Source organism: Anolis carolinensis, chromosome 3, assembly GCF_035594765.1.
Source record: "Anolis carolinensis isolate JA03-04 chromosome 3, rAnoCar3.1.pri, whole genome shotgun sequence".
Taxonomy (NCBI): domain Eukaryota; kingdom Metazoa; phylum Chordata; class Lepidosauria; order Squamata; family Dactyloidae; genus Anolis; species Anolis carolinensis.
In genome coordinates this window covers 42,004,872-42,026,021 of record NC_085843.1, presented here as the reverse complement: position 1 = coordinate 42,026,021, position 21,150 = coordinate 42,004,872, and the positions used below count along the sequence as shown (strand labels likewise).

Genomic DNA, 21,150 nt, shown 5'->3' with positions numbered 1-21,150 from the left:
TATGATAAAATGCCCCAGCTTGCTTGAATTGTATTGTTCATTCTTTGGGAGGTTCTATACATAAGGATAGGTGACTTAAGATACTATAATGCAACCTTGTCACATGGCCGCCGGAATCGCTAAATGTTGTCTTGCGTTGTGGGGGGGAGTGGGGAACCCGGGGCCCCACATCACCTGGCTCCAGATTTCATTGATCCCTTGAGGCTTCCCCCATGGCTTCCTATAGCAACACGGGAAGCCTCCCATGTTACCGTGGTGGAGGGATGCGTCAGCTCCAGCCTAAATCACCCCGGGATTCCCATTGGCATTGTTTGATGGGAGTGAGTGAGCTCCGTGAGCGATGTAGGGCGGAGCTAGTGTATGCTGCCAAAAATATGCCCTTGTGATGTGGTCGATGATCATGTGAAACAGTAATCTTTTTCCTTCTGGTCCCTCCAATTGCCTTTCTAGACCATTACATACTCCCTATACATTTTCTAATGAACCAAAGAAAAACAGTGATTTTCTTCAGCACTGTCTGCAGTACACAATTACACTAGAGCCAGAAGTCCTGGGTGCCATCTCACTAGAGGTGAGATTGTTACTTCAAGATGTTATGACTTATCCATGTGCTACTACATGATCAAAATTTAGCAATGCAGTACACTGGAAGTACAATACCCCAAACTTCAGATAACAAGAGGCAGTGTTTCTAGGTAGGCGGTGTGGCAGGAGAAGAGTAAACTTCAGTTTAGGAAACATTAGGACACCTTAACACAAAACCCAGGGAATAAGCAGCATTCAAGGACTTTTCTGAGATGATAGCTATTGCTATGCTCATTTGACCTTATTCCCCGATAATAAACTGTCACATTCAGATTGTAGGCAGACTAATTTCTGAGAAAGTCAGAATTCTTGTGGATTACTTCCTCTAACCCTCCAATCAGAACTGGTGCTCTATTAAATATTTGATTGGTATAATTGGATCAAATTTGGCTCATGCAGTTCCCCATTTCAGGCCACAAATATGCATGAAAAATCAGACAGTCTCCTATCAAACTGTGGATGCAGGGGCCGACCTCACAGGCAGAAATGATACACGGGCAGAGGACCTGCAAAGCTCCCATTTGGTCCAATCTTGCCCATTCCAAACAATCAAACTGAGCAATATTTGAGAATGGGATTGATCTAGCATTCATCACAAGCTGGGAAAATCTTGAGAAAATGAGTCTGACTAGAGAGGAGGCTTATGCTCCTTCGTCTTATGATGCAGCTTTTCTCACCCCTCAAACAAACCATATTCACAATGACTGTATTCTTACTGGTGATTCTAAGTACATATAGGCTAAGCAAGGTCAGCCCTTATTAGTACTTGGATGATATACCATCAATGAATATCAGATATTATAGGCTATAGCTCAGAGGAAGGAACTGAATGACCGGGCATTCAAACTTTGGACTCCAGAGTAATTGTTTATGAGGTTTGACTGTGCTGTACTCCACCTTAAGCCATGAGGAGAGGTTGGTAACAAATAAAATTCAATAGTAGTAGGACTAGTAGTAGCAGTAATATTCATTGAATAACAGAAGTAATGGGGTAAGCATCTAGTGGGAGTAAATAGAATATTTAGAGTGAGCAGTGATTGGTGGAAGTGTTTGACAGGATCTGAATGCAGCTGGTTGGTTCGACAGTTTGGGACTGAGATTTGTGTGGTGTGTTAGGTGAATGAGTCAGGTTTAGGAATTAATGAGGGAATTTAAGAATGTGATTTACCTAAGAGAATATAGTGAACGAGGGCTTTAAAAGTATTACAGCAATGATCTGCTTGTTATGTTTAACTACTGTTCATAAAATATCATTTTTGTGTATTATATTGGTTTAGTCACAGCGCCTGTAATAGTGTTCAATGGAGATCAAAGTTGCACACTATTCATCACAGGAATCTTCAGGATATTCCAGTGGTGTCCACAGCAGTGGGACATGGAGGTGGTCCTTACATTTGTGACAGAGGTGAGAATAAGGGTAGGCCTTCACTCTTTGTGATAGTTGTGAAATTTGTGGACATCTTAACATATGATGGCAGTAATTTAGACAGAATCTTAACATCTGGTGGGAAAAGAGGTGGAGTAAGAGGCAGAAGCCTCACATGGCCCTCCCATTATGCAGGCTATAGTACTTGCCTTAGCCTGTGGAACATAAGAAGTTTTAAATAATGAGGTGAAAGGACCCTCATTACTGCCAACCTTACACTAGTGAAAAAAACAAGGCGCCATAGGCTCCAAATGCATGATTCTGATAGGTTCTTAGTGCAAACCACTACAGGAAAGGCGCCCTGTGCAATTGGTTGTGACATGAGACAGAGGGCAGACAAGGGAACAACAGCAATAATGGCTGAAATAATACAATGGGGGATGATGGCACTTCTCCCACCTCAGACTTGTAGCAGAGCTCAGGTTACAGCTGCTATGCTTACAATCATGTAATGTGACATAATAAGAATTTCTCCATCACCAACTGGGTACTTCAACTGTTATAGGCAGTGGAGGCAATGATCAACAATGCTGTGCTTGATATTATTACACTAGCAAAAACTATTATATGATTGAAGATGAAGGAACCATACAATCTCAATAACATTAGCTATATTGTCTGAAGCATCAGACAGGAGGTAAGCATGTGGATTGACATTTTAACAAGTCTCAAATTATAGACTGTGTTTGCCAGAGAACCTGAGGATAGCGTTTTGTGTTTCAGTACATTATTAATGTGACATTGATAAGACATGTATTGTCAGTGCTGGATAAGGTCCAGTCACCAAATAAGTAATACCTAAGGGTCATTGTTTGCTCTACCACTGAATCAATGGGTATGTGAATCATATATGAAGGTAACCACACAGCATGTCTTCATTATTTAAAAAGGAATGGAAAAAAAGAACCCTTTATGAGCAACAAACCACTACTACCAGTCTCCTCTCATTAAAAAGGTTCATGATTTGTGCTTAACAAGGTGGTGATTTCAGCTAAATATGCTAAACTGTTGAAGCACCTCACATTGAGATTAGTATTTTGATTGTGCTGAAAATGTTACTTAATATCTCCTAATAATCTTCCAATACAGATAGAAAAAAAATCCTGCAATATAAAGATGAAGCATAAAGTCTTACCTCCAAAAGACCATCTTCTGGAAGATCTGTACAATGAACAGCATTCTGGATCTTGTTCTTGCCATAGATAGCACGAAGTGTACCAGGACGAAGATATCGGGCTATTTCCTGTACAACACAAAAATATTACCAAAAATGTGGCTTATTACATGAACAGAAATACTGTATACACAAAGAGGGTAATTAAACCAGTTTTAATCATGAATTTTAAATTCATGTCTTGAGTCCACTTTTTAATCATTATTCTGTGTATTTTAATATATGTATTTTGAAGAAATATGTTTTAATATGTGTATTTTATACAATGATTGTGTTTTAGCTATGTTGTAACCTGCCTAGAACCACAAGGAGAGAGGGGGTAAGAAATAAAATTATATTATTATTATTATTGTATTATCATAATAATAAAATATTGCTTATTTTTAAAAAACTAAAAAGGTCAATTTAATTCTGCTTTGAACTTTATATATATGTACTGTATTTAAAAGTAAGCTTGCCAGAAGTTCTTTAGGAGCACTTTTGTTCTTTCAATAATAATAATAAAAATTATTGTTATTATTATTATTTTATTTCTTACTTGCCTCTTTGTGGCTCGAGGCAAGTCACAGCACTATCAAAACACATACAAATTGCAAAAATTCTATAAACACACATATAAATATACATATTAAAGTGTATTTCTATAAAATACATATTAAATACACAAAACTGGGATTATAACACAGGACACGAATTTGAATTCATACATAAAACTGGCTGGGTAGGCCTGCTAGAAGAGATAGGTCTTTAGATGTGTTTTCAATTCCAACAGCTCATTTAGCTCATTTGGAACTCTTCCGGCAGGTTGTTCCACAGTCTTGGGGTGGCCGATGAAAAGGTCCTCTGCGTGATGGTCATCAGTCGAGTTTTGGTAGGTTGGAATAGCCACCCCCCCCCCCAGAGTACATAAGTATATGGGGCAGATTGTACAGAAGGAAATCCGGTAGGTAACCTGGACCCAAACCATGTAAGGCTTTAAAGGTCAAAACCAGCACCTTGTACTTTGCCCAGAAATGAATTGCCAGCCAGTGGAATGACTTTAAGATAGGTGTAATATGCTCACTCCTGGATGCTCCTGTGACCAATCCGGTTGTCCTATTTTGAACCAGCTGAAGTTTCCAACTTGGTACAGTGGTAGCCCAATGTAAAGTGCATTGCAGAAGTTCAACCTTGAGGTTACTAGTGCGTGCACTACCATCTTTAGGTCCTCCAAATCTAGGAAGGGGTGCAGCTGGCGTATCAGCTGAAGCTGGTAGCATGTGCTCCTGACCGCCACATCTACCTGGGCTGACATTTGGAGAGACAGATCCAGGAGCACTCCCAAACTGTGAACACAGTCTTTCAGGGGGAGTGTAACCCCATCCAGAACTGGATGATATAAATGCTACAATTAAACTAACACCAACCTTCTAATGCTCACCAATCTTTCACATGTTTAAGGGACAATACGGAATTTTCCCAGTACTTTATCTTTCATTTGGGGGGAGACTGTTAGTGCTATGACTGGTGTTAAAACACTCAAATATTTTATGAAAAAGGCTAGCTTTGTAGACCACACTGAATTTTAGAGAAATATAAGGAAGTGGGCAGGTAAGGGATAAGCGTCCCAAAGACAGAATAGCTGAAAGAAAACTTCAAAAGAGAAAACTATGAAAGAGGCCAGCAAAATAAAAATGTGAATATGTGTCACCTGTTGACTTATGGCAACCCCAGGAATTTCATAAAGTTTTCCTAAGCAAGGAATACTCAGAAGTGGTTTTTTAGTCCCCTGCTCTGAAATATATGCTTAAGAAAAAGGAAAGAAGAAAGACACGTTATTAATGGGAAGATGGAGGCTCATTTTAACAGAGCTATTTACACTAATGGGTCAGTTTTGTAACTGTAGATTTCTAGTTCAATTTGTTGTTGAAATGTAACATTTACAGGGATATTTTTACATGCTAAATGTGGTATGCTACAAAATAGCTTTTTATGAGCAATAAATGAAATGTTGAATGCGTTGAGGGATTTCCTCCAAAGCATAGAAGCTAATTTGTCTGTGAAAACAAGCAAACAGAGAACCAACCTGGGGGAAATGTAGGCTTTAATGTGCTATACACAGGCATTTTACATCCTGTTCTTCTATATACTGCAAGTTGTCTTTTGTCCAGTATATGAATAGACTGTTCCTTTGCTCGGTGATGAAATCCTGATGAACATCCCAGCACTGCATCTTATGAGGAACAATGCAGATGGCATGGAAAGAATGTTTAGAGAAGCAGCTGCTCCAGCAATGCATGAAAAGCCCCCCCCCCCCCCCGTGTTTGTGTTTTTACAAATATTTTACAAATACATCTAAAATTATTGCCTTGTTCTGCATGGTTCTGCCTAGATGTTAAGATCAGCCTCTGACTCAGCTATTTCATGTACAGCTGAATTAAAGGAGGCAATGACAGGATATTGCACCTGTGAATTTCTCCTCTTGATTTCTGCCTGGTGTTATCACTCTTTTAATGGCACCAAAACCTTTTTTTACTAGTCTAGATTTGTTTAAAGTCTCTTAGGTCAGATATTACATTAGGACTGTTTTACTGTTAATTATTAAATTTCATTACACTGCTCAGATAGTATTGGTCAGAGAGAGACCAAGAAAGATTCAAAATCAATATAAATCCAAAAAGGAATTATTATACAGTGCTTACATTAAGGACAGATGACAATTCAGACTCTTAAATCTGAATTCTATTTATCCAATTGTAAATACAAAGTAAGAGATTCCCACCTTTTTATCTTAGTAACAACAAACAAGCCACTACCCTGCATACCTCATAATCATCTGATGAATACCAATCAGCTCTGCTCCATTAAGTGCAAATCTTCTCAGATCAAGAGATCTGGAACAGCTGGCTGCAGTTTAGATATTTCAAATATCGACTGAATTTGGACTTATATCCTAAATTGTGTATGCTTAAAATGTAAGTAACAATGTTTGCAAAAACTGAGAACATGTGTAACATCCAGGTATATCTATATGGAAATAAACTATGATTTCCAATATTTTCACATTGCTTATAGATTTTTGATCTGCTTCTACTATACTGAGAAATTGTCTTCCAAAATAGCTGGAGATAAACAACACTCTTAATTTTGCACTTCCTCATTTCACATCTTCCTCATTGCTAGTACCTTATGTTATCATGCTTGTTTCTAGCATTTCGTCCTACATGTCTGAAACCATGTGGAGAGAAAGAAGCAATTTGAAAAAATATGTACCAAATTTGGTTAGTGAAGGATGTTTGTCATACTGCAAGGAAATAAACTGATCAAAATTCTGCTCAGGTGGCCCTGCAGTAGAAGAAAGCATGCCGAACAGACCAGTGAGCAAACCCTAAATTATTCATCTCCCAAACAGTCATTTAATCGCCTACACTTCATCTTTCTTTTTAAAAAAAAAAAAAAAAAGCTTTGTTTCATTGATGGTTCAAAGGACAAAGAGAAAAGAGCCAGAGAGTAAAAGCTCATACTAAAGCTACCCAATCTCCCAGTCACTTAAAAAGGTTGCTGTTTTTTCAAAGAATGTAGCACAGTTTACGTTGTGTCTGCATACATGTGCCTCAAAAACCCTTAGCAGAGAAACAGGGATAGGTAACCTATTTTGGGCTCCATATTTTAGGCTACGGTTTCCTCAATTCCAGCAACCATAGTTGGGAGGTGCAGGGAGATGGAAATGACAATTCTCAGCAGCTGAAGAGCCACAGGTTCCCCATAACTAAGATAAATGAGTGTCTGGATCCACCAGACTGTCCAAAAATAGGCTTTCCCAACATTTCCAGTCAGCAGTGCCACTGAATTTGAGGATGAAGGGATTTGAAAATCTGGAAAGCACAAAGCTTTGAGAGGGCAATCCACACCTACAGACTATTGTAATTAAGTTTTAAGTGCACACATCCTTTCTATACCAAGTAAAAAATAAGTGAAAATCCCTGTGTGCTCTAGGGAAAACCTCGACAAATGTTCAGATTTATTTTTCATGCTATTCAAGATCTTTTGTTATGTTACAGAACATTTCTGAAATAGAACCATACAATTGGAAGAGACCGAAGGGAACATTCAGTGTAACTCCCTACCAAACAGGAATACACAATGAAAGCATTTTATTGGCCATTCAGCCAATAAAAACCTTGACGGATGGAAACCCCACCATGCTCCAAGGTAGTGAATTCTACAGCTATACAGTTTTTACTGTGAGGATTTTCTTCTTAATGTTTAGGTGGGATATATTTTCCTGTAGTTTGAATCAATTGCTCCATATTCTAGTTTATTACACTATTGCTCTTATTTGTATTCCTCATTATCACTGATAGGGAACAGTGCTTAAGATTGATCCTGTAGCTCCAAACTCACAGAATGATCCCCAGTCCTTCTATTTCTATGTGTCATATTTTTTCAAATGTCTATCTCCTGTGTTTAGGAATCGACCTCCTCCTGGGTTCCTCCTCATCCAGGAGAGTCTGCTCTGCTCCATCCAAAAAAAGCTTCATGTTCTCTATTATGCTGAAAAGTACATACATGGGCCTCAAGCTGCTGGACCTTCTCTTCCAACACAGCAACCAATTTGCACTTGCTATAGGTGTAGCTATCCATATTCACCAGCAGGAACACAAAAAATATAACTGCTGTTGGAGGTCATTGCAGCAGCTCCTTCATCATCCATATTCAGTAGCCTTCAATAGGAACTGAAACAGAACTTTGGGCTTCTCTCTCAAAACACCCCTGCAAAGTATTTGTTGTCCTTGCCAATTAGTGCAGCAAGACTGATATGTCTTGATAACACAGTTTACATTCAGTTCTCTCCTCAGAGACTGAGCTTGAAAGACTGAAGCATCAGTTACACAGAATGAAGGGCAGAACTTTCTGCCTCTGGGACTTTGGGAAGTGTGGGGGGGACGGGACACAAGTGCTGTCAAAGATGGCAAAGAAGAAAACCCCTAAAGTAGCTAGAAGTCACTCTGGAATGCCATATTTTCCTAAGTGCAGATGGGATCCTGCAAACTTTAAAAAAGTTTCCGTTTCTAGAGGCTTCTAGGAGACAACCTGACAGGCTGGTGAGGTCAAAGGGCACAAAGCATTTCTGCCCAAACTTGTGCTCTCCAAGAGCATTCCTAACTTTCTAGGATCAATGGAAGCTGAAGTCTAAACCATCTGGGGAACACTCTAATGAAAAAACCACCACGAGTCCCCTCCAGGGTTGAGAAAGGTGGGCTGAAATGTAAATAAATAAACAATAAAAGGCTAACGATCCATTTTCTATATGTCTGCATGTCATCATGATAAATGTAACTTTAGGAAATCTCAGAGATGAGGGGTAGAACATTTTCTGATATTATATTATGTCATGGATATTTTTATACACTTACACACAAACAATAGCCTGGGCTGTTCTACTGCAATCACTCATGTTAAAATATTTTTAGAATATGAGCTTATATTATACATTTAAATGTGAAAGCTGAGCATATAGTGCACTTTTGAAGCTGATTCATTCAGAATCCTGAAAAGGTAAGTACTGTATAAATTTAGTATTAAATAGTCTTTAAATCTCCATAAGGCAGCACATCCAATCCTACAAGTAAAGGTTTGTCAATGTGCTCATAATGCAAAAAAAGTTGTATACCTATAGACACACACAAATCTACAATACCACCCCCCCCTTCTGCAGGCCATTAGGTGGATAAAGGTTCTCAAGCAATTCTGTCTGGTCTTTTTCCTGCATCATTTGAATGCAGCCACTTCAGAAGACAACTTTGTATGGCTTGATACATCCAGCTTGGTTGATCCATAGCTCCTCACATCCCCTGAAACATGACTAAGAGAGTTGCAATCTGGCACAGTTGGAGGGTGTCAAGCTGAGGAAGCATGATATATAACACATAGGTGTTTCCATATTCTGAATCTGGCAAAACATCATGAACCAGAAAGCAATGCTTCTAAGAAACAGTTCATCTGTGAAATACAATACAAGGTCATGTCATGTGTTTGCATTCTCTAAAAACCTGCCAGAACTTGCTGTACGATGGCACATAAGAAGCTCTGAAATACAGTATGGAAATATATTAGAAAAATAAAAGACAGGAAACAATCAAATCAGTCCAGTAAATAAAGACCAGGAAAAATTGAGGTCAATATGGTAGCATTTTTAATCATCATTTTGAGTAAAAAAAAAAAAAAAAGGCATGTGTTGGTTTATTTTGGGTTCTGGGTGGTCAGCTTATTTATTTATTTATTTCTCACATTTATATCCTTCCCTTCTCACCCAAAGGGATTCAGGGCAGCTTACAACAGTGGCAACAATTAGATGCCCATACAAACCAATATAAAACAGCACATAAAATGTTAATGTGGGATTTGTGTATTGATAGTGTTTAAATGAAATTTGTGTCTTGCCTGTATTGCATACTGATTGCATCATCCAGAGTGTACTATAGTCTGGAAAGAGTTAATTACTGAGAAGCTGTGATGTCCTTGATGTGTGGCTGAATTAAAAAATATACATTTCAAACATAAAATCAGATCCGTTCTTCCTCATGCTTTCTCCATAGTTCAGTCCGTGTCATCTTCACCATTTATTGATTAAAAGCCTGGGCACACAGCCATGTTTTAGGGCTTTTCTGAAGCCCAACAGGGTTGGAATTTGACGCATCTCTCTTGGGAGGGTGTTCTACAACCAGGGAGTCACCACCGAGAAGGCCTTGTCCCTCGTTCCCACTGGCGTGCCTCCGAGGCAGGTGGGACCGAGAGCAGGACCTCTCCAGATGATCTCAGGGATCTTCCTGGCTCATAGGAGGAGATACGTTCAGACAAGTAGATTGGGCCGGAACCATTTAGGGCTTTATAGGTCAAAACCAGCACTTTGAATTGGGCTCGGTAGCATATCAGCAGCCAGTGGAGCTGGCTTAACAAGGGGGTGGTACGCTCCCTGTAAATCGCCCCAGTTATTAATCTGGCTGCCGCCCGTTGTACTAGTTGGAGCTTCCGGGCCGTCTTCAAAGGCAACCCCACGTAGAGGCCATTGCAGTAGTCCAAACGGGATGTAACCAGGGCATGGACCACCGTGTCCAAGTCAGACCTCCCAAGGAATGGGCGCAGTTGGCGCACAAGTCTTAGTTGTGCAAATGCTCCCCTGGCCACTGCTGAAACCTGGGGCTCCAGGCTCAACGATGAGTCCAGGAGAACACCCAGACTGCAAACCTGTGTCTTCAGAGGGAGTGCGACCCTATCCAACACAGGCTGTAACCCTATTCCCTGTTCAGCCCTATGACTGACCAGGAGGACCTCTATCTTGTCTGGATTCAATTTCAATCTGTTCTCCCTCATCCAGTCCGACACAGCAGCCAGACCTGAACAGCCTCCTTAGTGACAGGTGGAAAGGAGTGACATCATCTGTGTACAGATGACACCGCACTTTGAAACTCCGGATGATCTCTCCCAGTGGCTTCATGTATATGTTGAACAACATGGGGGAACAGTACTGACCCCTGCAGGACCCCACAAGACAACGGTTGTGGGGACGAGCAGGTGTCCCCCAATGACACCATCTGGGAACGCCCCTCCAGGAAGGACCGGAGCCACTGCAAAACAGTGCCTCTGAGCCCCATCCCAGCGAGGCGCCCCAGAAGGATACCGTGATCGATGGTATCGAAGGCCGCTGAGAGGTCCAGCAGAACCAGCAGGGACACACTCCCCCTGTCCAGTTCCCAGCGTAGATCATCGACTAAGGCGACCAAGACTGTCTCGGTACCATGCCCAGGCCTGAAGCCAGACTGTGCCAGATCCAGAAAGTCAGTGTCATCCAAGAATGACTGGAGTTGTGCGGCCACCACACGTTCCACAACCTCGCCCAAAAAGGGGAGATTGGAAATAGGCCGAAAGTTCTCCAATTGAGTAGGGTCCAGTGATGGCTTCTTCAACACCAGTTTGATCACAGCCAGTTTGAGGCTCGCTGGAAATATGCCTTCCTGAAGGGAGGCATTCACCACCACCTTCACCCATTCAGCCAATCCACTTCTGGCTTCTCTCACCAGCCAGGATGGGCAGGGGTCTAGGAAGCATGTGGTAGCCCTCACCTCTCCAAGCACCTTGTCCACGTCCCCGAGTTGCACAGATTGAAAAGAATCCATCAAAATGGGACAAGCAGTTGCTCGTGTTACATCCCCGGAGACTGCCATTAATATGTTGCCAAAGCTAGAGCGGATCAAAGCGACTTTGTCCGCAAAGAACCAAGCAAATGCTTCACAGCAGGCTGCCGAGTTGTCAGGGATCCCGTCCACAGGGGCAGGATATAACAAACCTCTGACAACTCGAAACAGCTCAGCCGGACGGTTCTTTGCGGACGCAATATTAGCTGCAAAAAAAACAGTCTTAGCAGCATCTATTGCCGCGGCATAAGTCCTGAGATAGGAGCTTAGCCATGTTCGGTTTGACCCGTTCGGCTCTGAACGCCACACGCCCTCTAGTCCCCTCTTCTTTCGCTTCATTGCTGCCAGCTCCTCAGTAGACCAAGGAGATGGTTTAGCTCGGGTACTCGAGAGGGGACGTTCCGGAGCGATCGTGTCTACTGCCCTGGCCGCCTCCTTGTTCCAGAGAACGACCAGAGCATCGACAGGGTCACCAGCCAAGATGGCGGGAAACTCCCCAAGAGCTGTCAGGAATTCATCCAGATCCATAAGTCTCCTGGGGCGGACCATCTTAATTGGTCCTCCACCCCAGCGGAGGTTGGGGGGTGGAGTGAGCCTAAACCTGATCAGGTGATGGTCAGTCCATGGCAAAGGAGCGATGGTGAGCTCCTCTACATTGCCACCTTCCTCCCATCCCTGACAGAAAACCAAGTCAAGTGTATGCCCAGCTCTGTGGGTACGGCCAGATACAAGTTGGGACAGCCCCATGGTTGCCATGGCGGCCATGAAGTCCTGAGCCGCCCCAGAAAGAGTGCTCTCAGCATGGACATTGAAGTCCCCCAGCACAATAAGCTGTTGAGACTCCACTGCCAAGCCTGAGACCACCCCCGCTAGCTCATGTAGGGAGACTGTAGTGCTGCAGGGTGGTCGGTACACTAACAGAATCCCTAAACTGTCCCAGCTCCCTACCCTCAGATGGACACATTCAAACGAGGCTGACTGCGGGATGGGGCACCTGGTCAGGGGGATGGAGGAGTTAATGTACTTGTATTTATAGTTTTTATTGTATAGGCACTGAATGTTTGCCTTCTGTTGCTGGAATCCGTCCTGAGTCCCCTTCGGGGAGATAGGGCAGAATACAAATAAAGTTATTTATTTTTTATTTATCATCAGTGCACCATAATTTTGAGCACAAAAAGGCAGGGAATGTGGTCTGCATGAAGAATTTAGCAATCTGAGAATGCTAATCTAAATGTTTTAAAAAGAGAAAGTTTTGTAGACCGTAAAGAGAGTGTTGACAGTAGAACTGACAGCATCTGGCAAAATCTCCAATGCCACTTTTCTAATAACCAATGGATATATATTTTTAAAATGAACACCAATAATGTTTGACCCCAAATAACATTTAAGCAATCCAATCATGTCCTTTCCACTAGAGACAGACACAGACAGCATGACATACTAATTGCAGCCTCTTATTGATCTGTTTTCTACCCTAGCCGATAATGGTCTTACCATTGAATGAAAATCCTTTTTCCTTCTCTTTGTATTACTTAGTGCTATGTGAAAAGCCATCTAACTATTTGTAATCATAAACTGCTCTGTCTTCAAACATGCTAAATTTATTCTCATGTAATAATCAAAAGCAGTGAGATGTGGAATTCCATAAAAAATCAATAGAAGGTAGCTTGTATCATTGTGCAAACAGGTATATATTTAACAACTCTATAATCATTATGCCTTTTAACAAGAAAAAATGTAAGCAACTTTTGGTATATACAATAGTTTCAATACACACACACACACACACACACACATAAATATACATACATTAGCATGTTTTAATACTTATAACTTCCCATGGGAAATGAGATGTTTTAGTCCTGATTTATCTTTATCTGTTTAAACTTTTGCAAGTTATCATGAATTCTAAGTCTGGGAAAACTGGCAGGATACAAATTATTATTATTCCAATATTATGGAATGGGAAAGACTGAGGATGAATCACACTGTGTATTATGTTAATGATTCATATCCAAAAAAGCTAGTCCTATAGTTTCTTTCAGGAGAAAAAGGGAATGGAAAAAAGCTTATGGCACATTTAAGAATACTAATTTATTACAGCATAAACTTTATTACACTACAAACCAATTCAGATGAAAGATTATGCTAAAATAATTTGGATAATCTTAAAGGTGCCACAAGACCACGTATTCCTTCCCCTTTAAAAAGAAATCATATACAGTAGAGTCTCACTTATCCAACACTCGATTATCCAACGTTCTGGATTATCCAACGCATTTTTGTAGTCAATGTTTTCAATGTATCGTGATATTTTGGTGCTAAATTCATAAATACAGTAATTACTACATAGTATTACTGCGTACTGAACTACTTTTTCTGTCAAATTTGTTGTCTAACATGATGTTTTGGTGCTTCATTTGTAAAATCATAACCTAATTTGACATTTAATAGGCTTTTCCTTAATGCCTCCTTATTATCCAAATATTCACTTATCCAACATTCTGCTGGCCCATTTAAATTGGATAAGTGAGACTCTACTGTATTTTGAAATGAAAACCTTCTCTCTCACCACCAGTTCACATTATTACTTACAACGCTATTTAAATCCTCGATATACAGAGGTCCTCAGGGGTCCCTGCAGTTAACATTCTGGTACCAGAGAGGGGAGCCACCTAGGCATAGCATTGTGGTCTTTATCCAGGAGGAATCTTCGCTCTGGCATGTTCCTGTGATAAGGTGGGAACCACTAACCAATGAGTTCAAACCTGTTTTGAATTCATAGGCTAGTGGGTCTGGCTGCAGTGGCCCAGATGGAAGGCTTTACTTTGGTCAAGTTGGGGGAAAGTATTTCAGCTTCTACCTGCAGGGCTCATGAGATTTAAGCCATTCTATCAAACCGATTTCATACAGAAGCCTTCCTCCCACTGAGATATCTCCTCTTCTGGGATTGTTGGTGGTCTCTCCTATTGGCTTGACTTGGCCCTCTCCTATGCTGCTGCTTCTTCTCTCTTTTCTGAATGAACTCTGCTCTATTCCACTGTAGCTGCCAAATCTGTATCATTTTGTCTTCCAAAATCTCTGCCTCCTCAAAAGGAAAGAGCTTCTGAACTGTTTACTCTCTGGTCTTTTCTTTTGTATATAAGGTAACATGTGTTTCTTTTTGTATTTGTTCACCATCAGAACATTCTGTAATAGTTTCTTTCCAAGACTAAGTTGTCTTCAGTCACTCAACTTGGATGTTCTCACTGCATGCAGAAGTAGAAGTGCCAAATACACATTTGGAACAATATGCTCATATTTCTTTAAAACAAGATTAAAATAGTTAATCCTGTGAGATTTGGAATATTTACATCAGTTTTTCCAGCAGATCTTTCAGTGGTTCATGTTCGACACAAATATCCAGTAATTCAATATATGTAATTATCTATAATGCAACCCAGAAAGAAGAAAATGTGATGGTTGTGTCTATTCTCATTTACCTGTTGTCAGATTTCCCCAAACCAGGGCAAATAACTGTCAGAGACTAGGTGAATGCATTAATCCTCCAGGAAATTTTGAAAGGCCTCACATTCCCACTGCAACCCCATGCAAAAATGTTTTGGCTGCAAATTCCCTATAGAGGACTTGGGGTACTGTTGCCATATTCTCTCTTCCCGGTCATTTTAGGATCAGAGAGGGTTTTATCTCCAAAGGAAATGATACAAAAGTCATGTCCTTTTTTTTTTACTTCCCCTTTCTAATGGCCTTTTCTGGTTCCAAAAAGGTGCAGAGGAGGCAAAATAAAATCTGGAAATGCCTCTCTGTCCCTTGGAAGGTATCTGGGGTAATTTTGAAATTTGGGAAAAAAACCTTCCTTCCTAACTCTTGGGTTTGCTGAAGGCCACACCTTGCCCACCCATCCTCAATAAAGATCATCTGTGTTCATAGCACAGGAGGAAAATAACAGGAGTTAACTTTTCAAGTACTACCATATATCATAGCTGCAGAAGACCACAAATAGAGCAACCAACAAATGTGGACATATTTCTAAAAAGGTTTGGAGTTTCAATTACTCGTTGGAATCTCTAAAGGCAAGTGATCATAAACTGGTAATGAGACACAACAAATGTGGGGATACTAAATGTTCCCTCTCTCAAGCATTACTATTTTGCTTTGATACCCCCTTTCCTGGTATATACTTACAGGATCAGAAGGCCCACAGAAGTCTCTGAATATTTTTTCAGGATCAATCTGTCTAATCTCTAGAGCTATACAGGGTCCTGAACAAAGTTCTACAACCATTTCCTGTAAATAGAAACAAAATCACATGCTATGGTGATTACAGTATTGAACACTCTATTTGTCGGCATTAAATTTGGCAATCCAAGGCATTCTTAGCCATCCCTAATAGTTACACATCTTAGAGTTTTCACTCTCATCAGCTGTTATTTTCAGGGGCAGAGAAGCTCACAATATGATGCCATTGGTTATGTGATTCCAAGTAGTATGGGAAAGAAATCAAGACCAACATGGAGATTTAGCACAAAGCTTGAAAACATAATGTGTTAATTGGGAGCACCCAGAATTCCTAACTAATATGACTACTGGTTGTAGGCTATGTTGGAAACCATAATACAAAAAAGTAGCATTTCAAACTCTGGTTCATCATAGTGAGGCCGGGTGATGATTGTTAATCTAATCTCTGAAGGTGCAATCTAATCTCTTAGGGTGCATTAATGCAATTTGACACCAGTTTAACTGTCATGGCTCAATGCTATAGAATTCTGGGTTTTGTTATTTGGTGAGAAACCAGCATTGTTTGACAAAGGAGACTAAAGTTCTTGTTAAACTACAATTCCCATGGCAATTAAAGGGTTCTATGGCAGTTAAAGTGGTGTTTCTACAGTGTAGATGCACCCTTAGAACCAGGAGTGTGTGTTTTGTTCATAAAACACTGGGCAATACAAGCTTTACAAATCTAACAAAGATAAGCTAAACCTAAACAAATCACTCCTGCAGTTTGTCTTGTCAGTCACTGAATTGCACTGTTAGTGGCTCTGATGAAAAGTAATACATAAACATTATATTCAACTTGTGGACATGCCTTTCACTACATAAAAATCTATAGAATCTACAGAATTGTCTACTAAAACAAGGGAAGGGGACATAGGAAAAATTCTGGAGCAGATCATTAAGGAGACAGTGTGAAAAAACTAAAAAAGGAATGTTGTGATTGCTTAAAGTCATCATAGATTTCTCAAAAACAAGTCATGCCGCATTAATTTTATCTCTTTTTCAATAGAGTTACAAACTTGGCAGATGCAGGGAATGCTGTGGATGTAGCATATCTTGATCCAGTACGGCCTTCGACAAGTGCCCCATGGCCTTCTTGCAAGCAAACTAGTCAAATGTGGGCTAGGCAATACTACTATTAGGTGGATCGCTAATTAGTTAAGAGACTGAATTCAAAAGGTGATCATCAATGGTTCCACTTCATCCTGGAAAGAAGTGGAGTGCTGCAGGGTTTAGTCCTGGGCCCAGTACAGTTCAATATCTTTATTGATTACTTGGATGAAGGCTTAGAGGCCATACTTATCAAGACAACATATGACACCAAATTAGGAAGGATAGTTAATACGCCAGAGGACAGGATCAGAATTCAAAATGATCTTAACAAATTAGGGAGCTGGGTCATACTAACAAAATGAATTTTAACAAGGACAAATGTAGAATACTACACTTAGGCTGAAAAAATGAAATGCAAAGACACAGAGTGGGTGATGCCTGGCTCAACAACAGTCCATGCAAAAAAGATCTTGGGTGTCTTTGTGGACAACAAATTAAACGTGCGCCAACAGTGTGATGTAGCAGCTAAAAAAGCCAATGGGATTTTGGGCTGCATCAAAAGGAGTATAGTGTGTAGATCGAGGGAAGTCATGGTGCCTCTCTATTCTATTTTGTTTAGATCTCACCTGGAATACTGTGTCCAATTCTTGGCACCACAGTTTAAAAGAGATATTGACAAGCTGGAAGGTGTCCAGAGAAGGGCAACTAAAATTATCAAAGGTCTGGAGACCATGTCCTATGAGGAGAGACTTAAAGAACTGGGTATGTTTAGCTTGCAGAAGAGAAGGTTGATAGGAGACATGATAGTCATGTATAAATATGTAAAAGAATGCCATAAGGGAGAGTGAGCAGGCTTGTTTTCTGCTGCCCTGGAAACCAGGAATCAGAGCAACAGGTTCAAATTACAGAAGAGGCGATTCCACCTGAATATTAGGAAGAACTTCCTGACTGTAAGAGCTGTTCAGCAGTAGAACTCTCTACCTCAGAGTGTGGTAGAAGCTCCTTCCTTGGAAGTTTTTAAATGGATGCTGGATGGCCATCTGTCAGAGGTGTTTTGTAGAAGGGGGTTGGACTAGATGACCCATGTGGTCTCTGCCAGCATTATGATTCTATAAATCTATAGCATTACTTACAGGATATTCAGCAACAACACCTTTGTAAATGGCATAGAATTCATCTGCATTTGCACGATCCATGTAGAACTGTATAAAAAGAAAAAGAAGAGGTGTCAATTACTTCTAAAACAGAAGAGCAATTTCTAACTGTTTAAATAAATCCAACAATAGTACCAAATCTGTTAACATAACAAAGTAAGTAAGAACACTGTAAATTTTTATCACTTCTCTCTTTTTAGCATACAGATGACCCAAAAAGGCTTCAATTTTCTTTCTTTTAAGTTAATCCCTCTCATGCTAATAGTTACCAAATAAGCAGATGGAAATTCAACCACCCAAAAAGCAAGCTCTCCTTTGATATGGCCGCAAGTTTAACTTTTTATAAAATTGAAAGAGCTGATCGGCAGCCAGTAGAGCTGGCGTAACAGAGTAGTAGTACGCTCCCTGTACGCCGCTCCAGTTATCAATCTGGCTGCCTCCCATTGGATTAACTGAAGCTTCCAAACAGTCTTCAAAAGCAGCCCCACGTAGAGTGCATTGCAGTAGTCTAATCGGGATGTAACAAGAGCATGGACCACCGTGGCTAGGCAAACATCTTTATTCAGATCAGATCAGTTAAGAAGTTTCCTGTGCGAGACTTCAGATTTTTGCTCATAATCAAATGAGACACAGAATAAAAGATCTTGAAGTAATCCCTAGAGTCATTTATTCCAATTTATCACTGAGGTACCTAAGAGAGGTGGGAATCTAACCAGTCAAACCTCCAGTGAAAAAGATTCCACCACCCTCTAAAGGAGTCTAATCTAATGTCAAACAGCATTTACCATCAGATTTTTTTCCCTAGTGTTTAGTTGGCATCTCCTTTATTCTAATTTGAATCCCATCAGTTTGGAACCTATCCACTGGAGCAAAAGAAAGCAAATTCCCCCAATCTTCCACATTAAAGCCTTTCAGATATTTGAATATTGTTCTTGTCTCACCTCTCAATCTTCTCTTTTCCATGCTTTCCAGAATATTTATAATCTTGGTTGGACTCCTCTAATCAAGTCCCAGCTTTTAAGAGGATATCAGTCATTCACTAGTTCTATTCTGCTCTAGGCATCATACATGGTGCGGAGCAGGGGAAAATACTGAGACAGGAAATATCCACATTTCTACAATGTTTGCAGTCACTCACACTATCCCCTCTCTCTTAGAAAGCCTCAGAGTGCAACCTGTTTGTACCAGCTGTATTCAAACTTTTCACACAAAAGTAGGCTTCTGCTTCCCAAACTTTGCTGTCTGGAAAATGTTGTGAACTACCATATCTATTCTAATTTGCAATAGAAGTGCTTTTGAAAGAAAAAAATCAACTGTTGATGAGCAGGGGTGGGTGCATGCTGTATTCAGCAAACGGATATCCAGGAAAGAGCTATCTTATGAAACGAGTGTGGGGCCACTTCAGTTCAGATAACCAAAATAATAATAATAATAATAATAATAATAATAATAATAATAATAATAATAATAATCCAAACTCTTACAAATTTCTGGACTCAAAATATGACTGGAAGCACCTTCTTTAACTCTAATGGATGCATTTTTCTCCAGCTTTGTTTCATGTATACTGGGGAAACAGAGTAGATCTGACAAACATTAAGTCTGTACATTCCTAGTATTATATAGTAGAAAGGGTCTGTTTAAAAAAAAAACCTGCAAGATGAAGACTGGATACCCAACACCAGTGAGAATTGTGGACCTGCAAAGAGTTGCTATAATGCAAGGTGAGAACTAAAACACACTGAAAGATAAAGTAACTATCATGCTCCCAGGTGAAAGGGATTAAGCTACCGCTATACAAGGTGATGTAGATTTGTTTCTCCACACATATCCTCCCATCCCACCAGACAGGAATTTTTAACAGAAGACAAGAATCAAGGATTACCATCTGCAAGGCTGAGATTTCAAATCCTTTATCAATTATTGATTTGATTATCTTTCCAGTTAGACCTGTGGAACATTTTTAAAAGGGAAGAAAAGAAAAAAGGTCAGAAGTTTCACAGATACTTTCTGGATGCCATAATTTTAAGTATTGCCACTATCTATGTTACAGTGGTTCAAAGTTATGCATTTATTTTTGTGAAAACCAGTGACTTGCAAATTCTAGGGAGTATGAAACAAAAACAGATTAAATCAGTGGTTCTCTACCACTGATTGAGGTCTCCAATGTTTTCAGCCTACAACTCCCAGAAATTCCAGCCAGTTTACCAGCTGTAAGGATTTCTGGGAGTTGAAGGCCAAAAACATCTGGGGACCTCAAGTTAGGAACCACTGGATTAAATGAAGGAATCTGTGTTAAATCTAAAAATATGTGACACAGGTCCAACTGACCTTATCTTAAAGTACTTATGGTTAGGAGTGCCCTACTACAATGATATTGCATACCTAAGAAACCCAAATTTTGCAGACTGCCCTCATGCATCTACATGCTTAATTCCCAAATAAGTGATTCTACATTTAAAACAGAGTTTTTCTACCTGACATAACATTACAGTTATTATACTCCTCAGCCTTTGTGAAATAGCAGGAAAGAGATAAATAAATGGGCAAGTTACATATACATAGGTTACATAGGGCATATCTGTTTACCCTAACCCAAAAAGATGTAAGATGAAAACAAGTCTACACAAAAGCATTAGTACTAACACTGAAACCTTTGGCAAGCAGCCATTGCATTTCTTCCACAAACCTCACAGGAATAAAGCCTATTTCTGTCCCCTCCCCCAAAAGAATAATAAAATAGTAACATCTTACTATTTTTTTACTACCTAAAACAAGAGTAGGACCGTTTTTCGATGAGGGTGAGGACTTAAAAGGCACATAGATGGCAACCTATTTTAAAACATTCATATCTCGCTAAATAAAGAAAGTGATCATCAAAATAACCAGGACAAATATATCCTCAAAATGTGATTACCCTGAAAAGGCAAATCTGAACAGCAGATTAGGTGCTAGTTTAGGATTTAGGGGGGGGGGGTTGTGTGTGTGTGGCAAAGTACAAAAGAAATACTGGAATGACTAAATACAACTGAAGGAATGTAATACTAATCCTAGTTAAAATGCACAACAAATAACTTTGTGTACAAAAAAAAAAAAAAACCAAGAAAGGGGACTTTTTATGTCTCCAGGACAGCAATAGGTTACTAGGCACTAATACAGAAGAAACACATCTTAATCAGATGAAGTAAAGTAGTACAACCTCAACTTTCCTGCTTAACAATTCATGTTCTAGTGACACATAAGGATAAACCAAAAAAGGTAGATCTAAAATATTAGACCAAACAGAGGATGCAGTAAGTACTGCACATG

At 40.0% G+C, this 21,150-nt stretch overlaps 1 protein-coding gene across 1 annotated transcript in view; it reads right to left on the bottom strand.

The window, feature by feature from the left end:
• The window catches only part of nme7 (NME/NM23 family member 7), a 116,092-nt gene that overhangs the window by 23,793 nt on the left and 71,149 nt on the right, over positions 1-21,150 (bottom strand). The window contains exons 8-11 of the mRNA XM_062974785.1: positions 19,727-19,791; positions 17,821-17,889; positions 15,545-15,646; positions 3,147-3,254 (exon numbers count right to left, since the gene is read on the bottom strand). Coding sequence (XP_062830855.1) covers positions 3,147-3,254; positions 15,545-15,646; positions 17,821-17,889; positions 19,727-19,791 — 344 coding nt within the window. The remainder of the gene's footprint in view (positions 1-3,146; positions 3,255-15,544; positions 15,647-17,820; positions 17,890-19,726; positions 19,792-21,150) is intronic.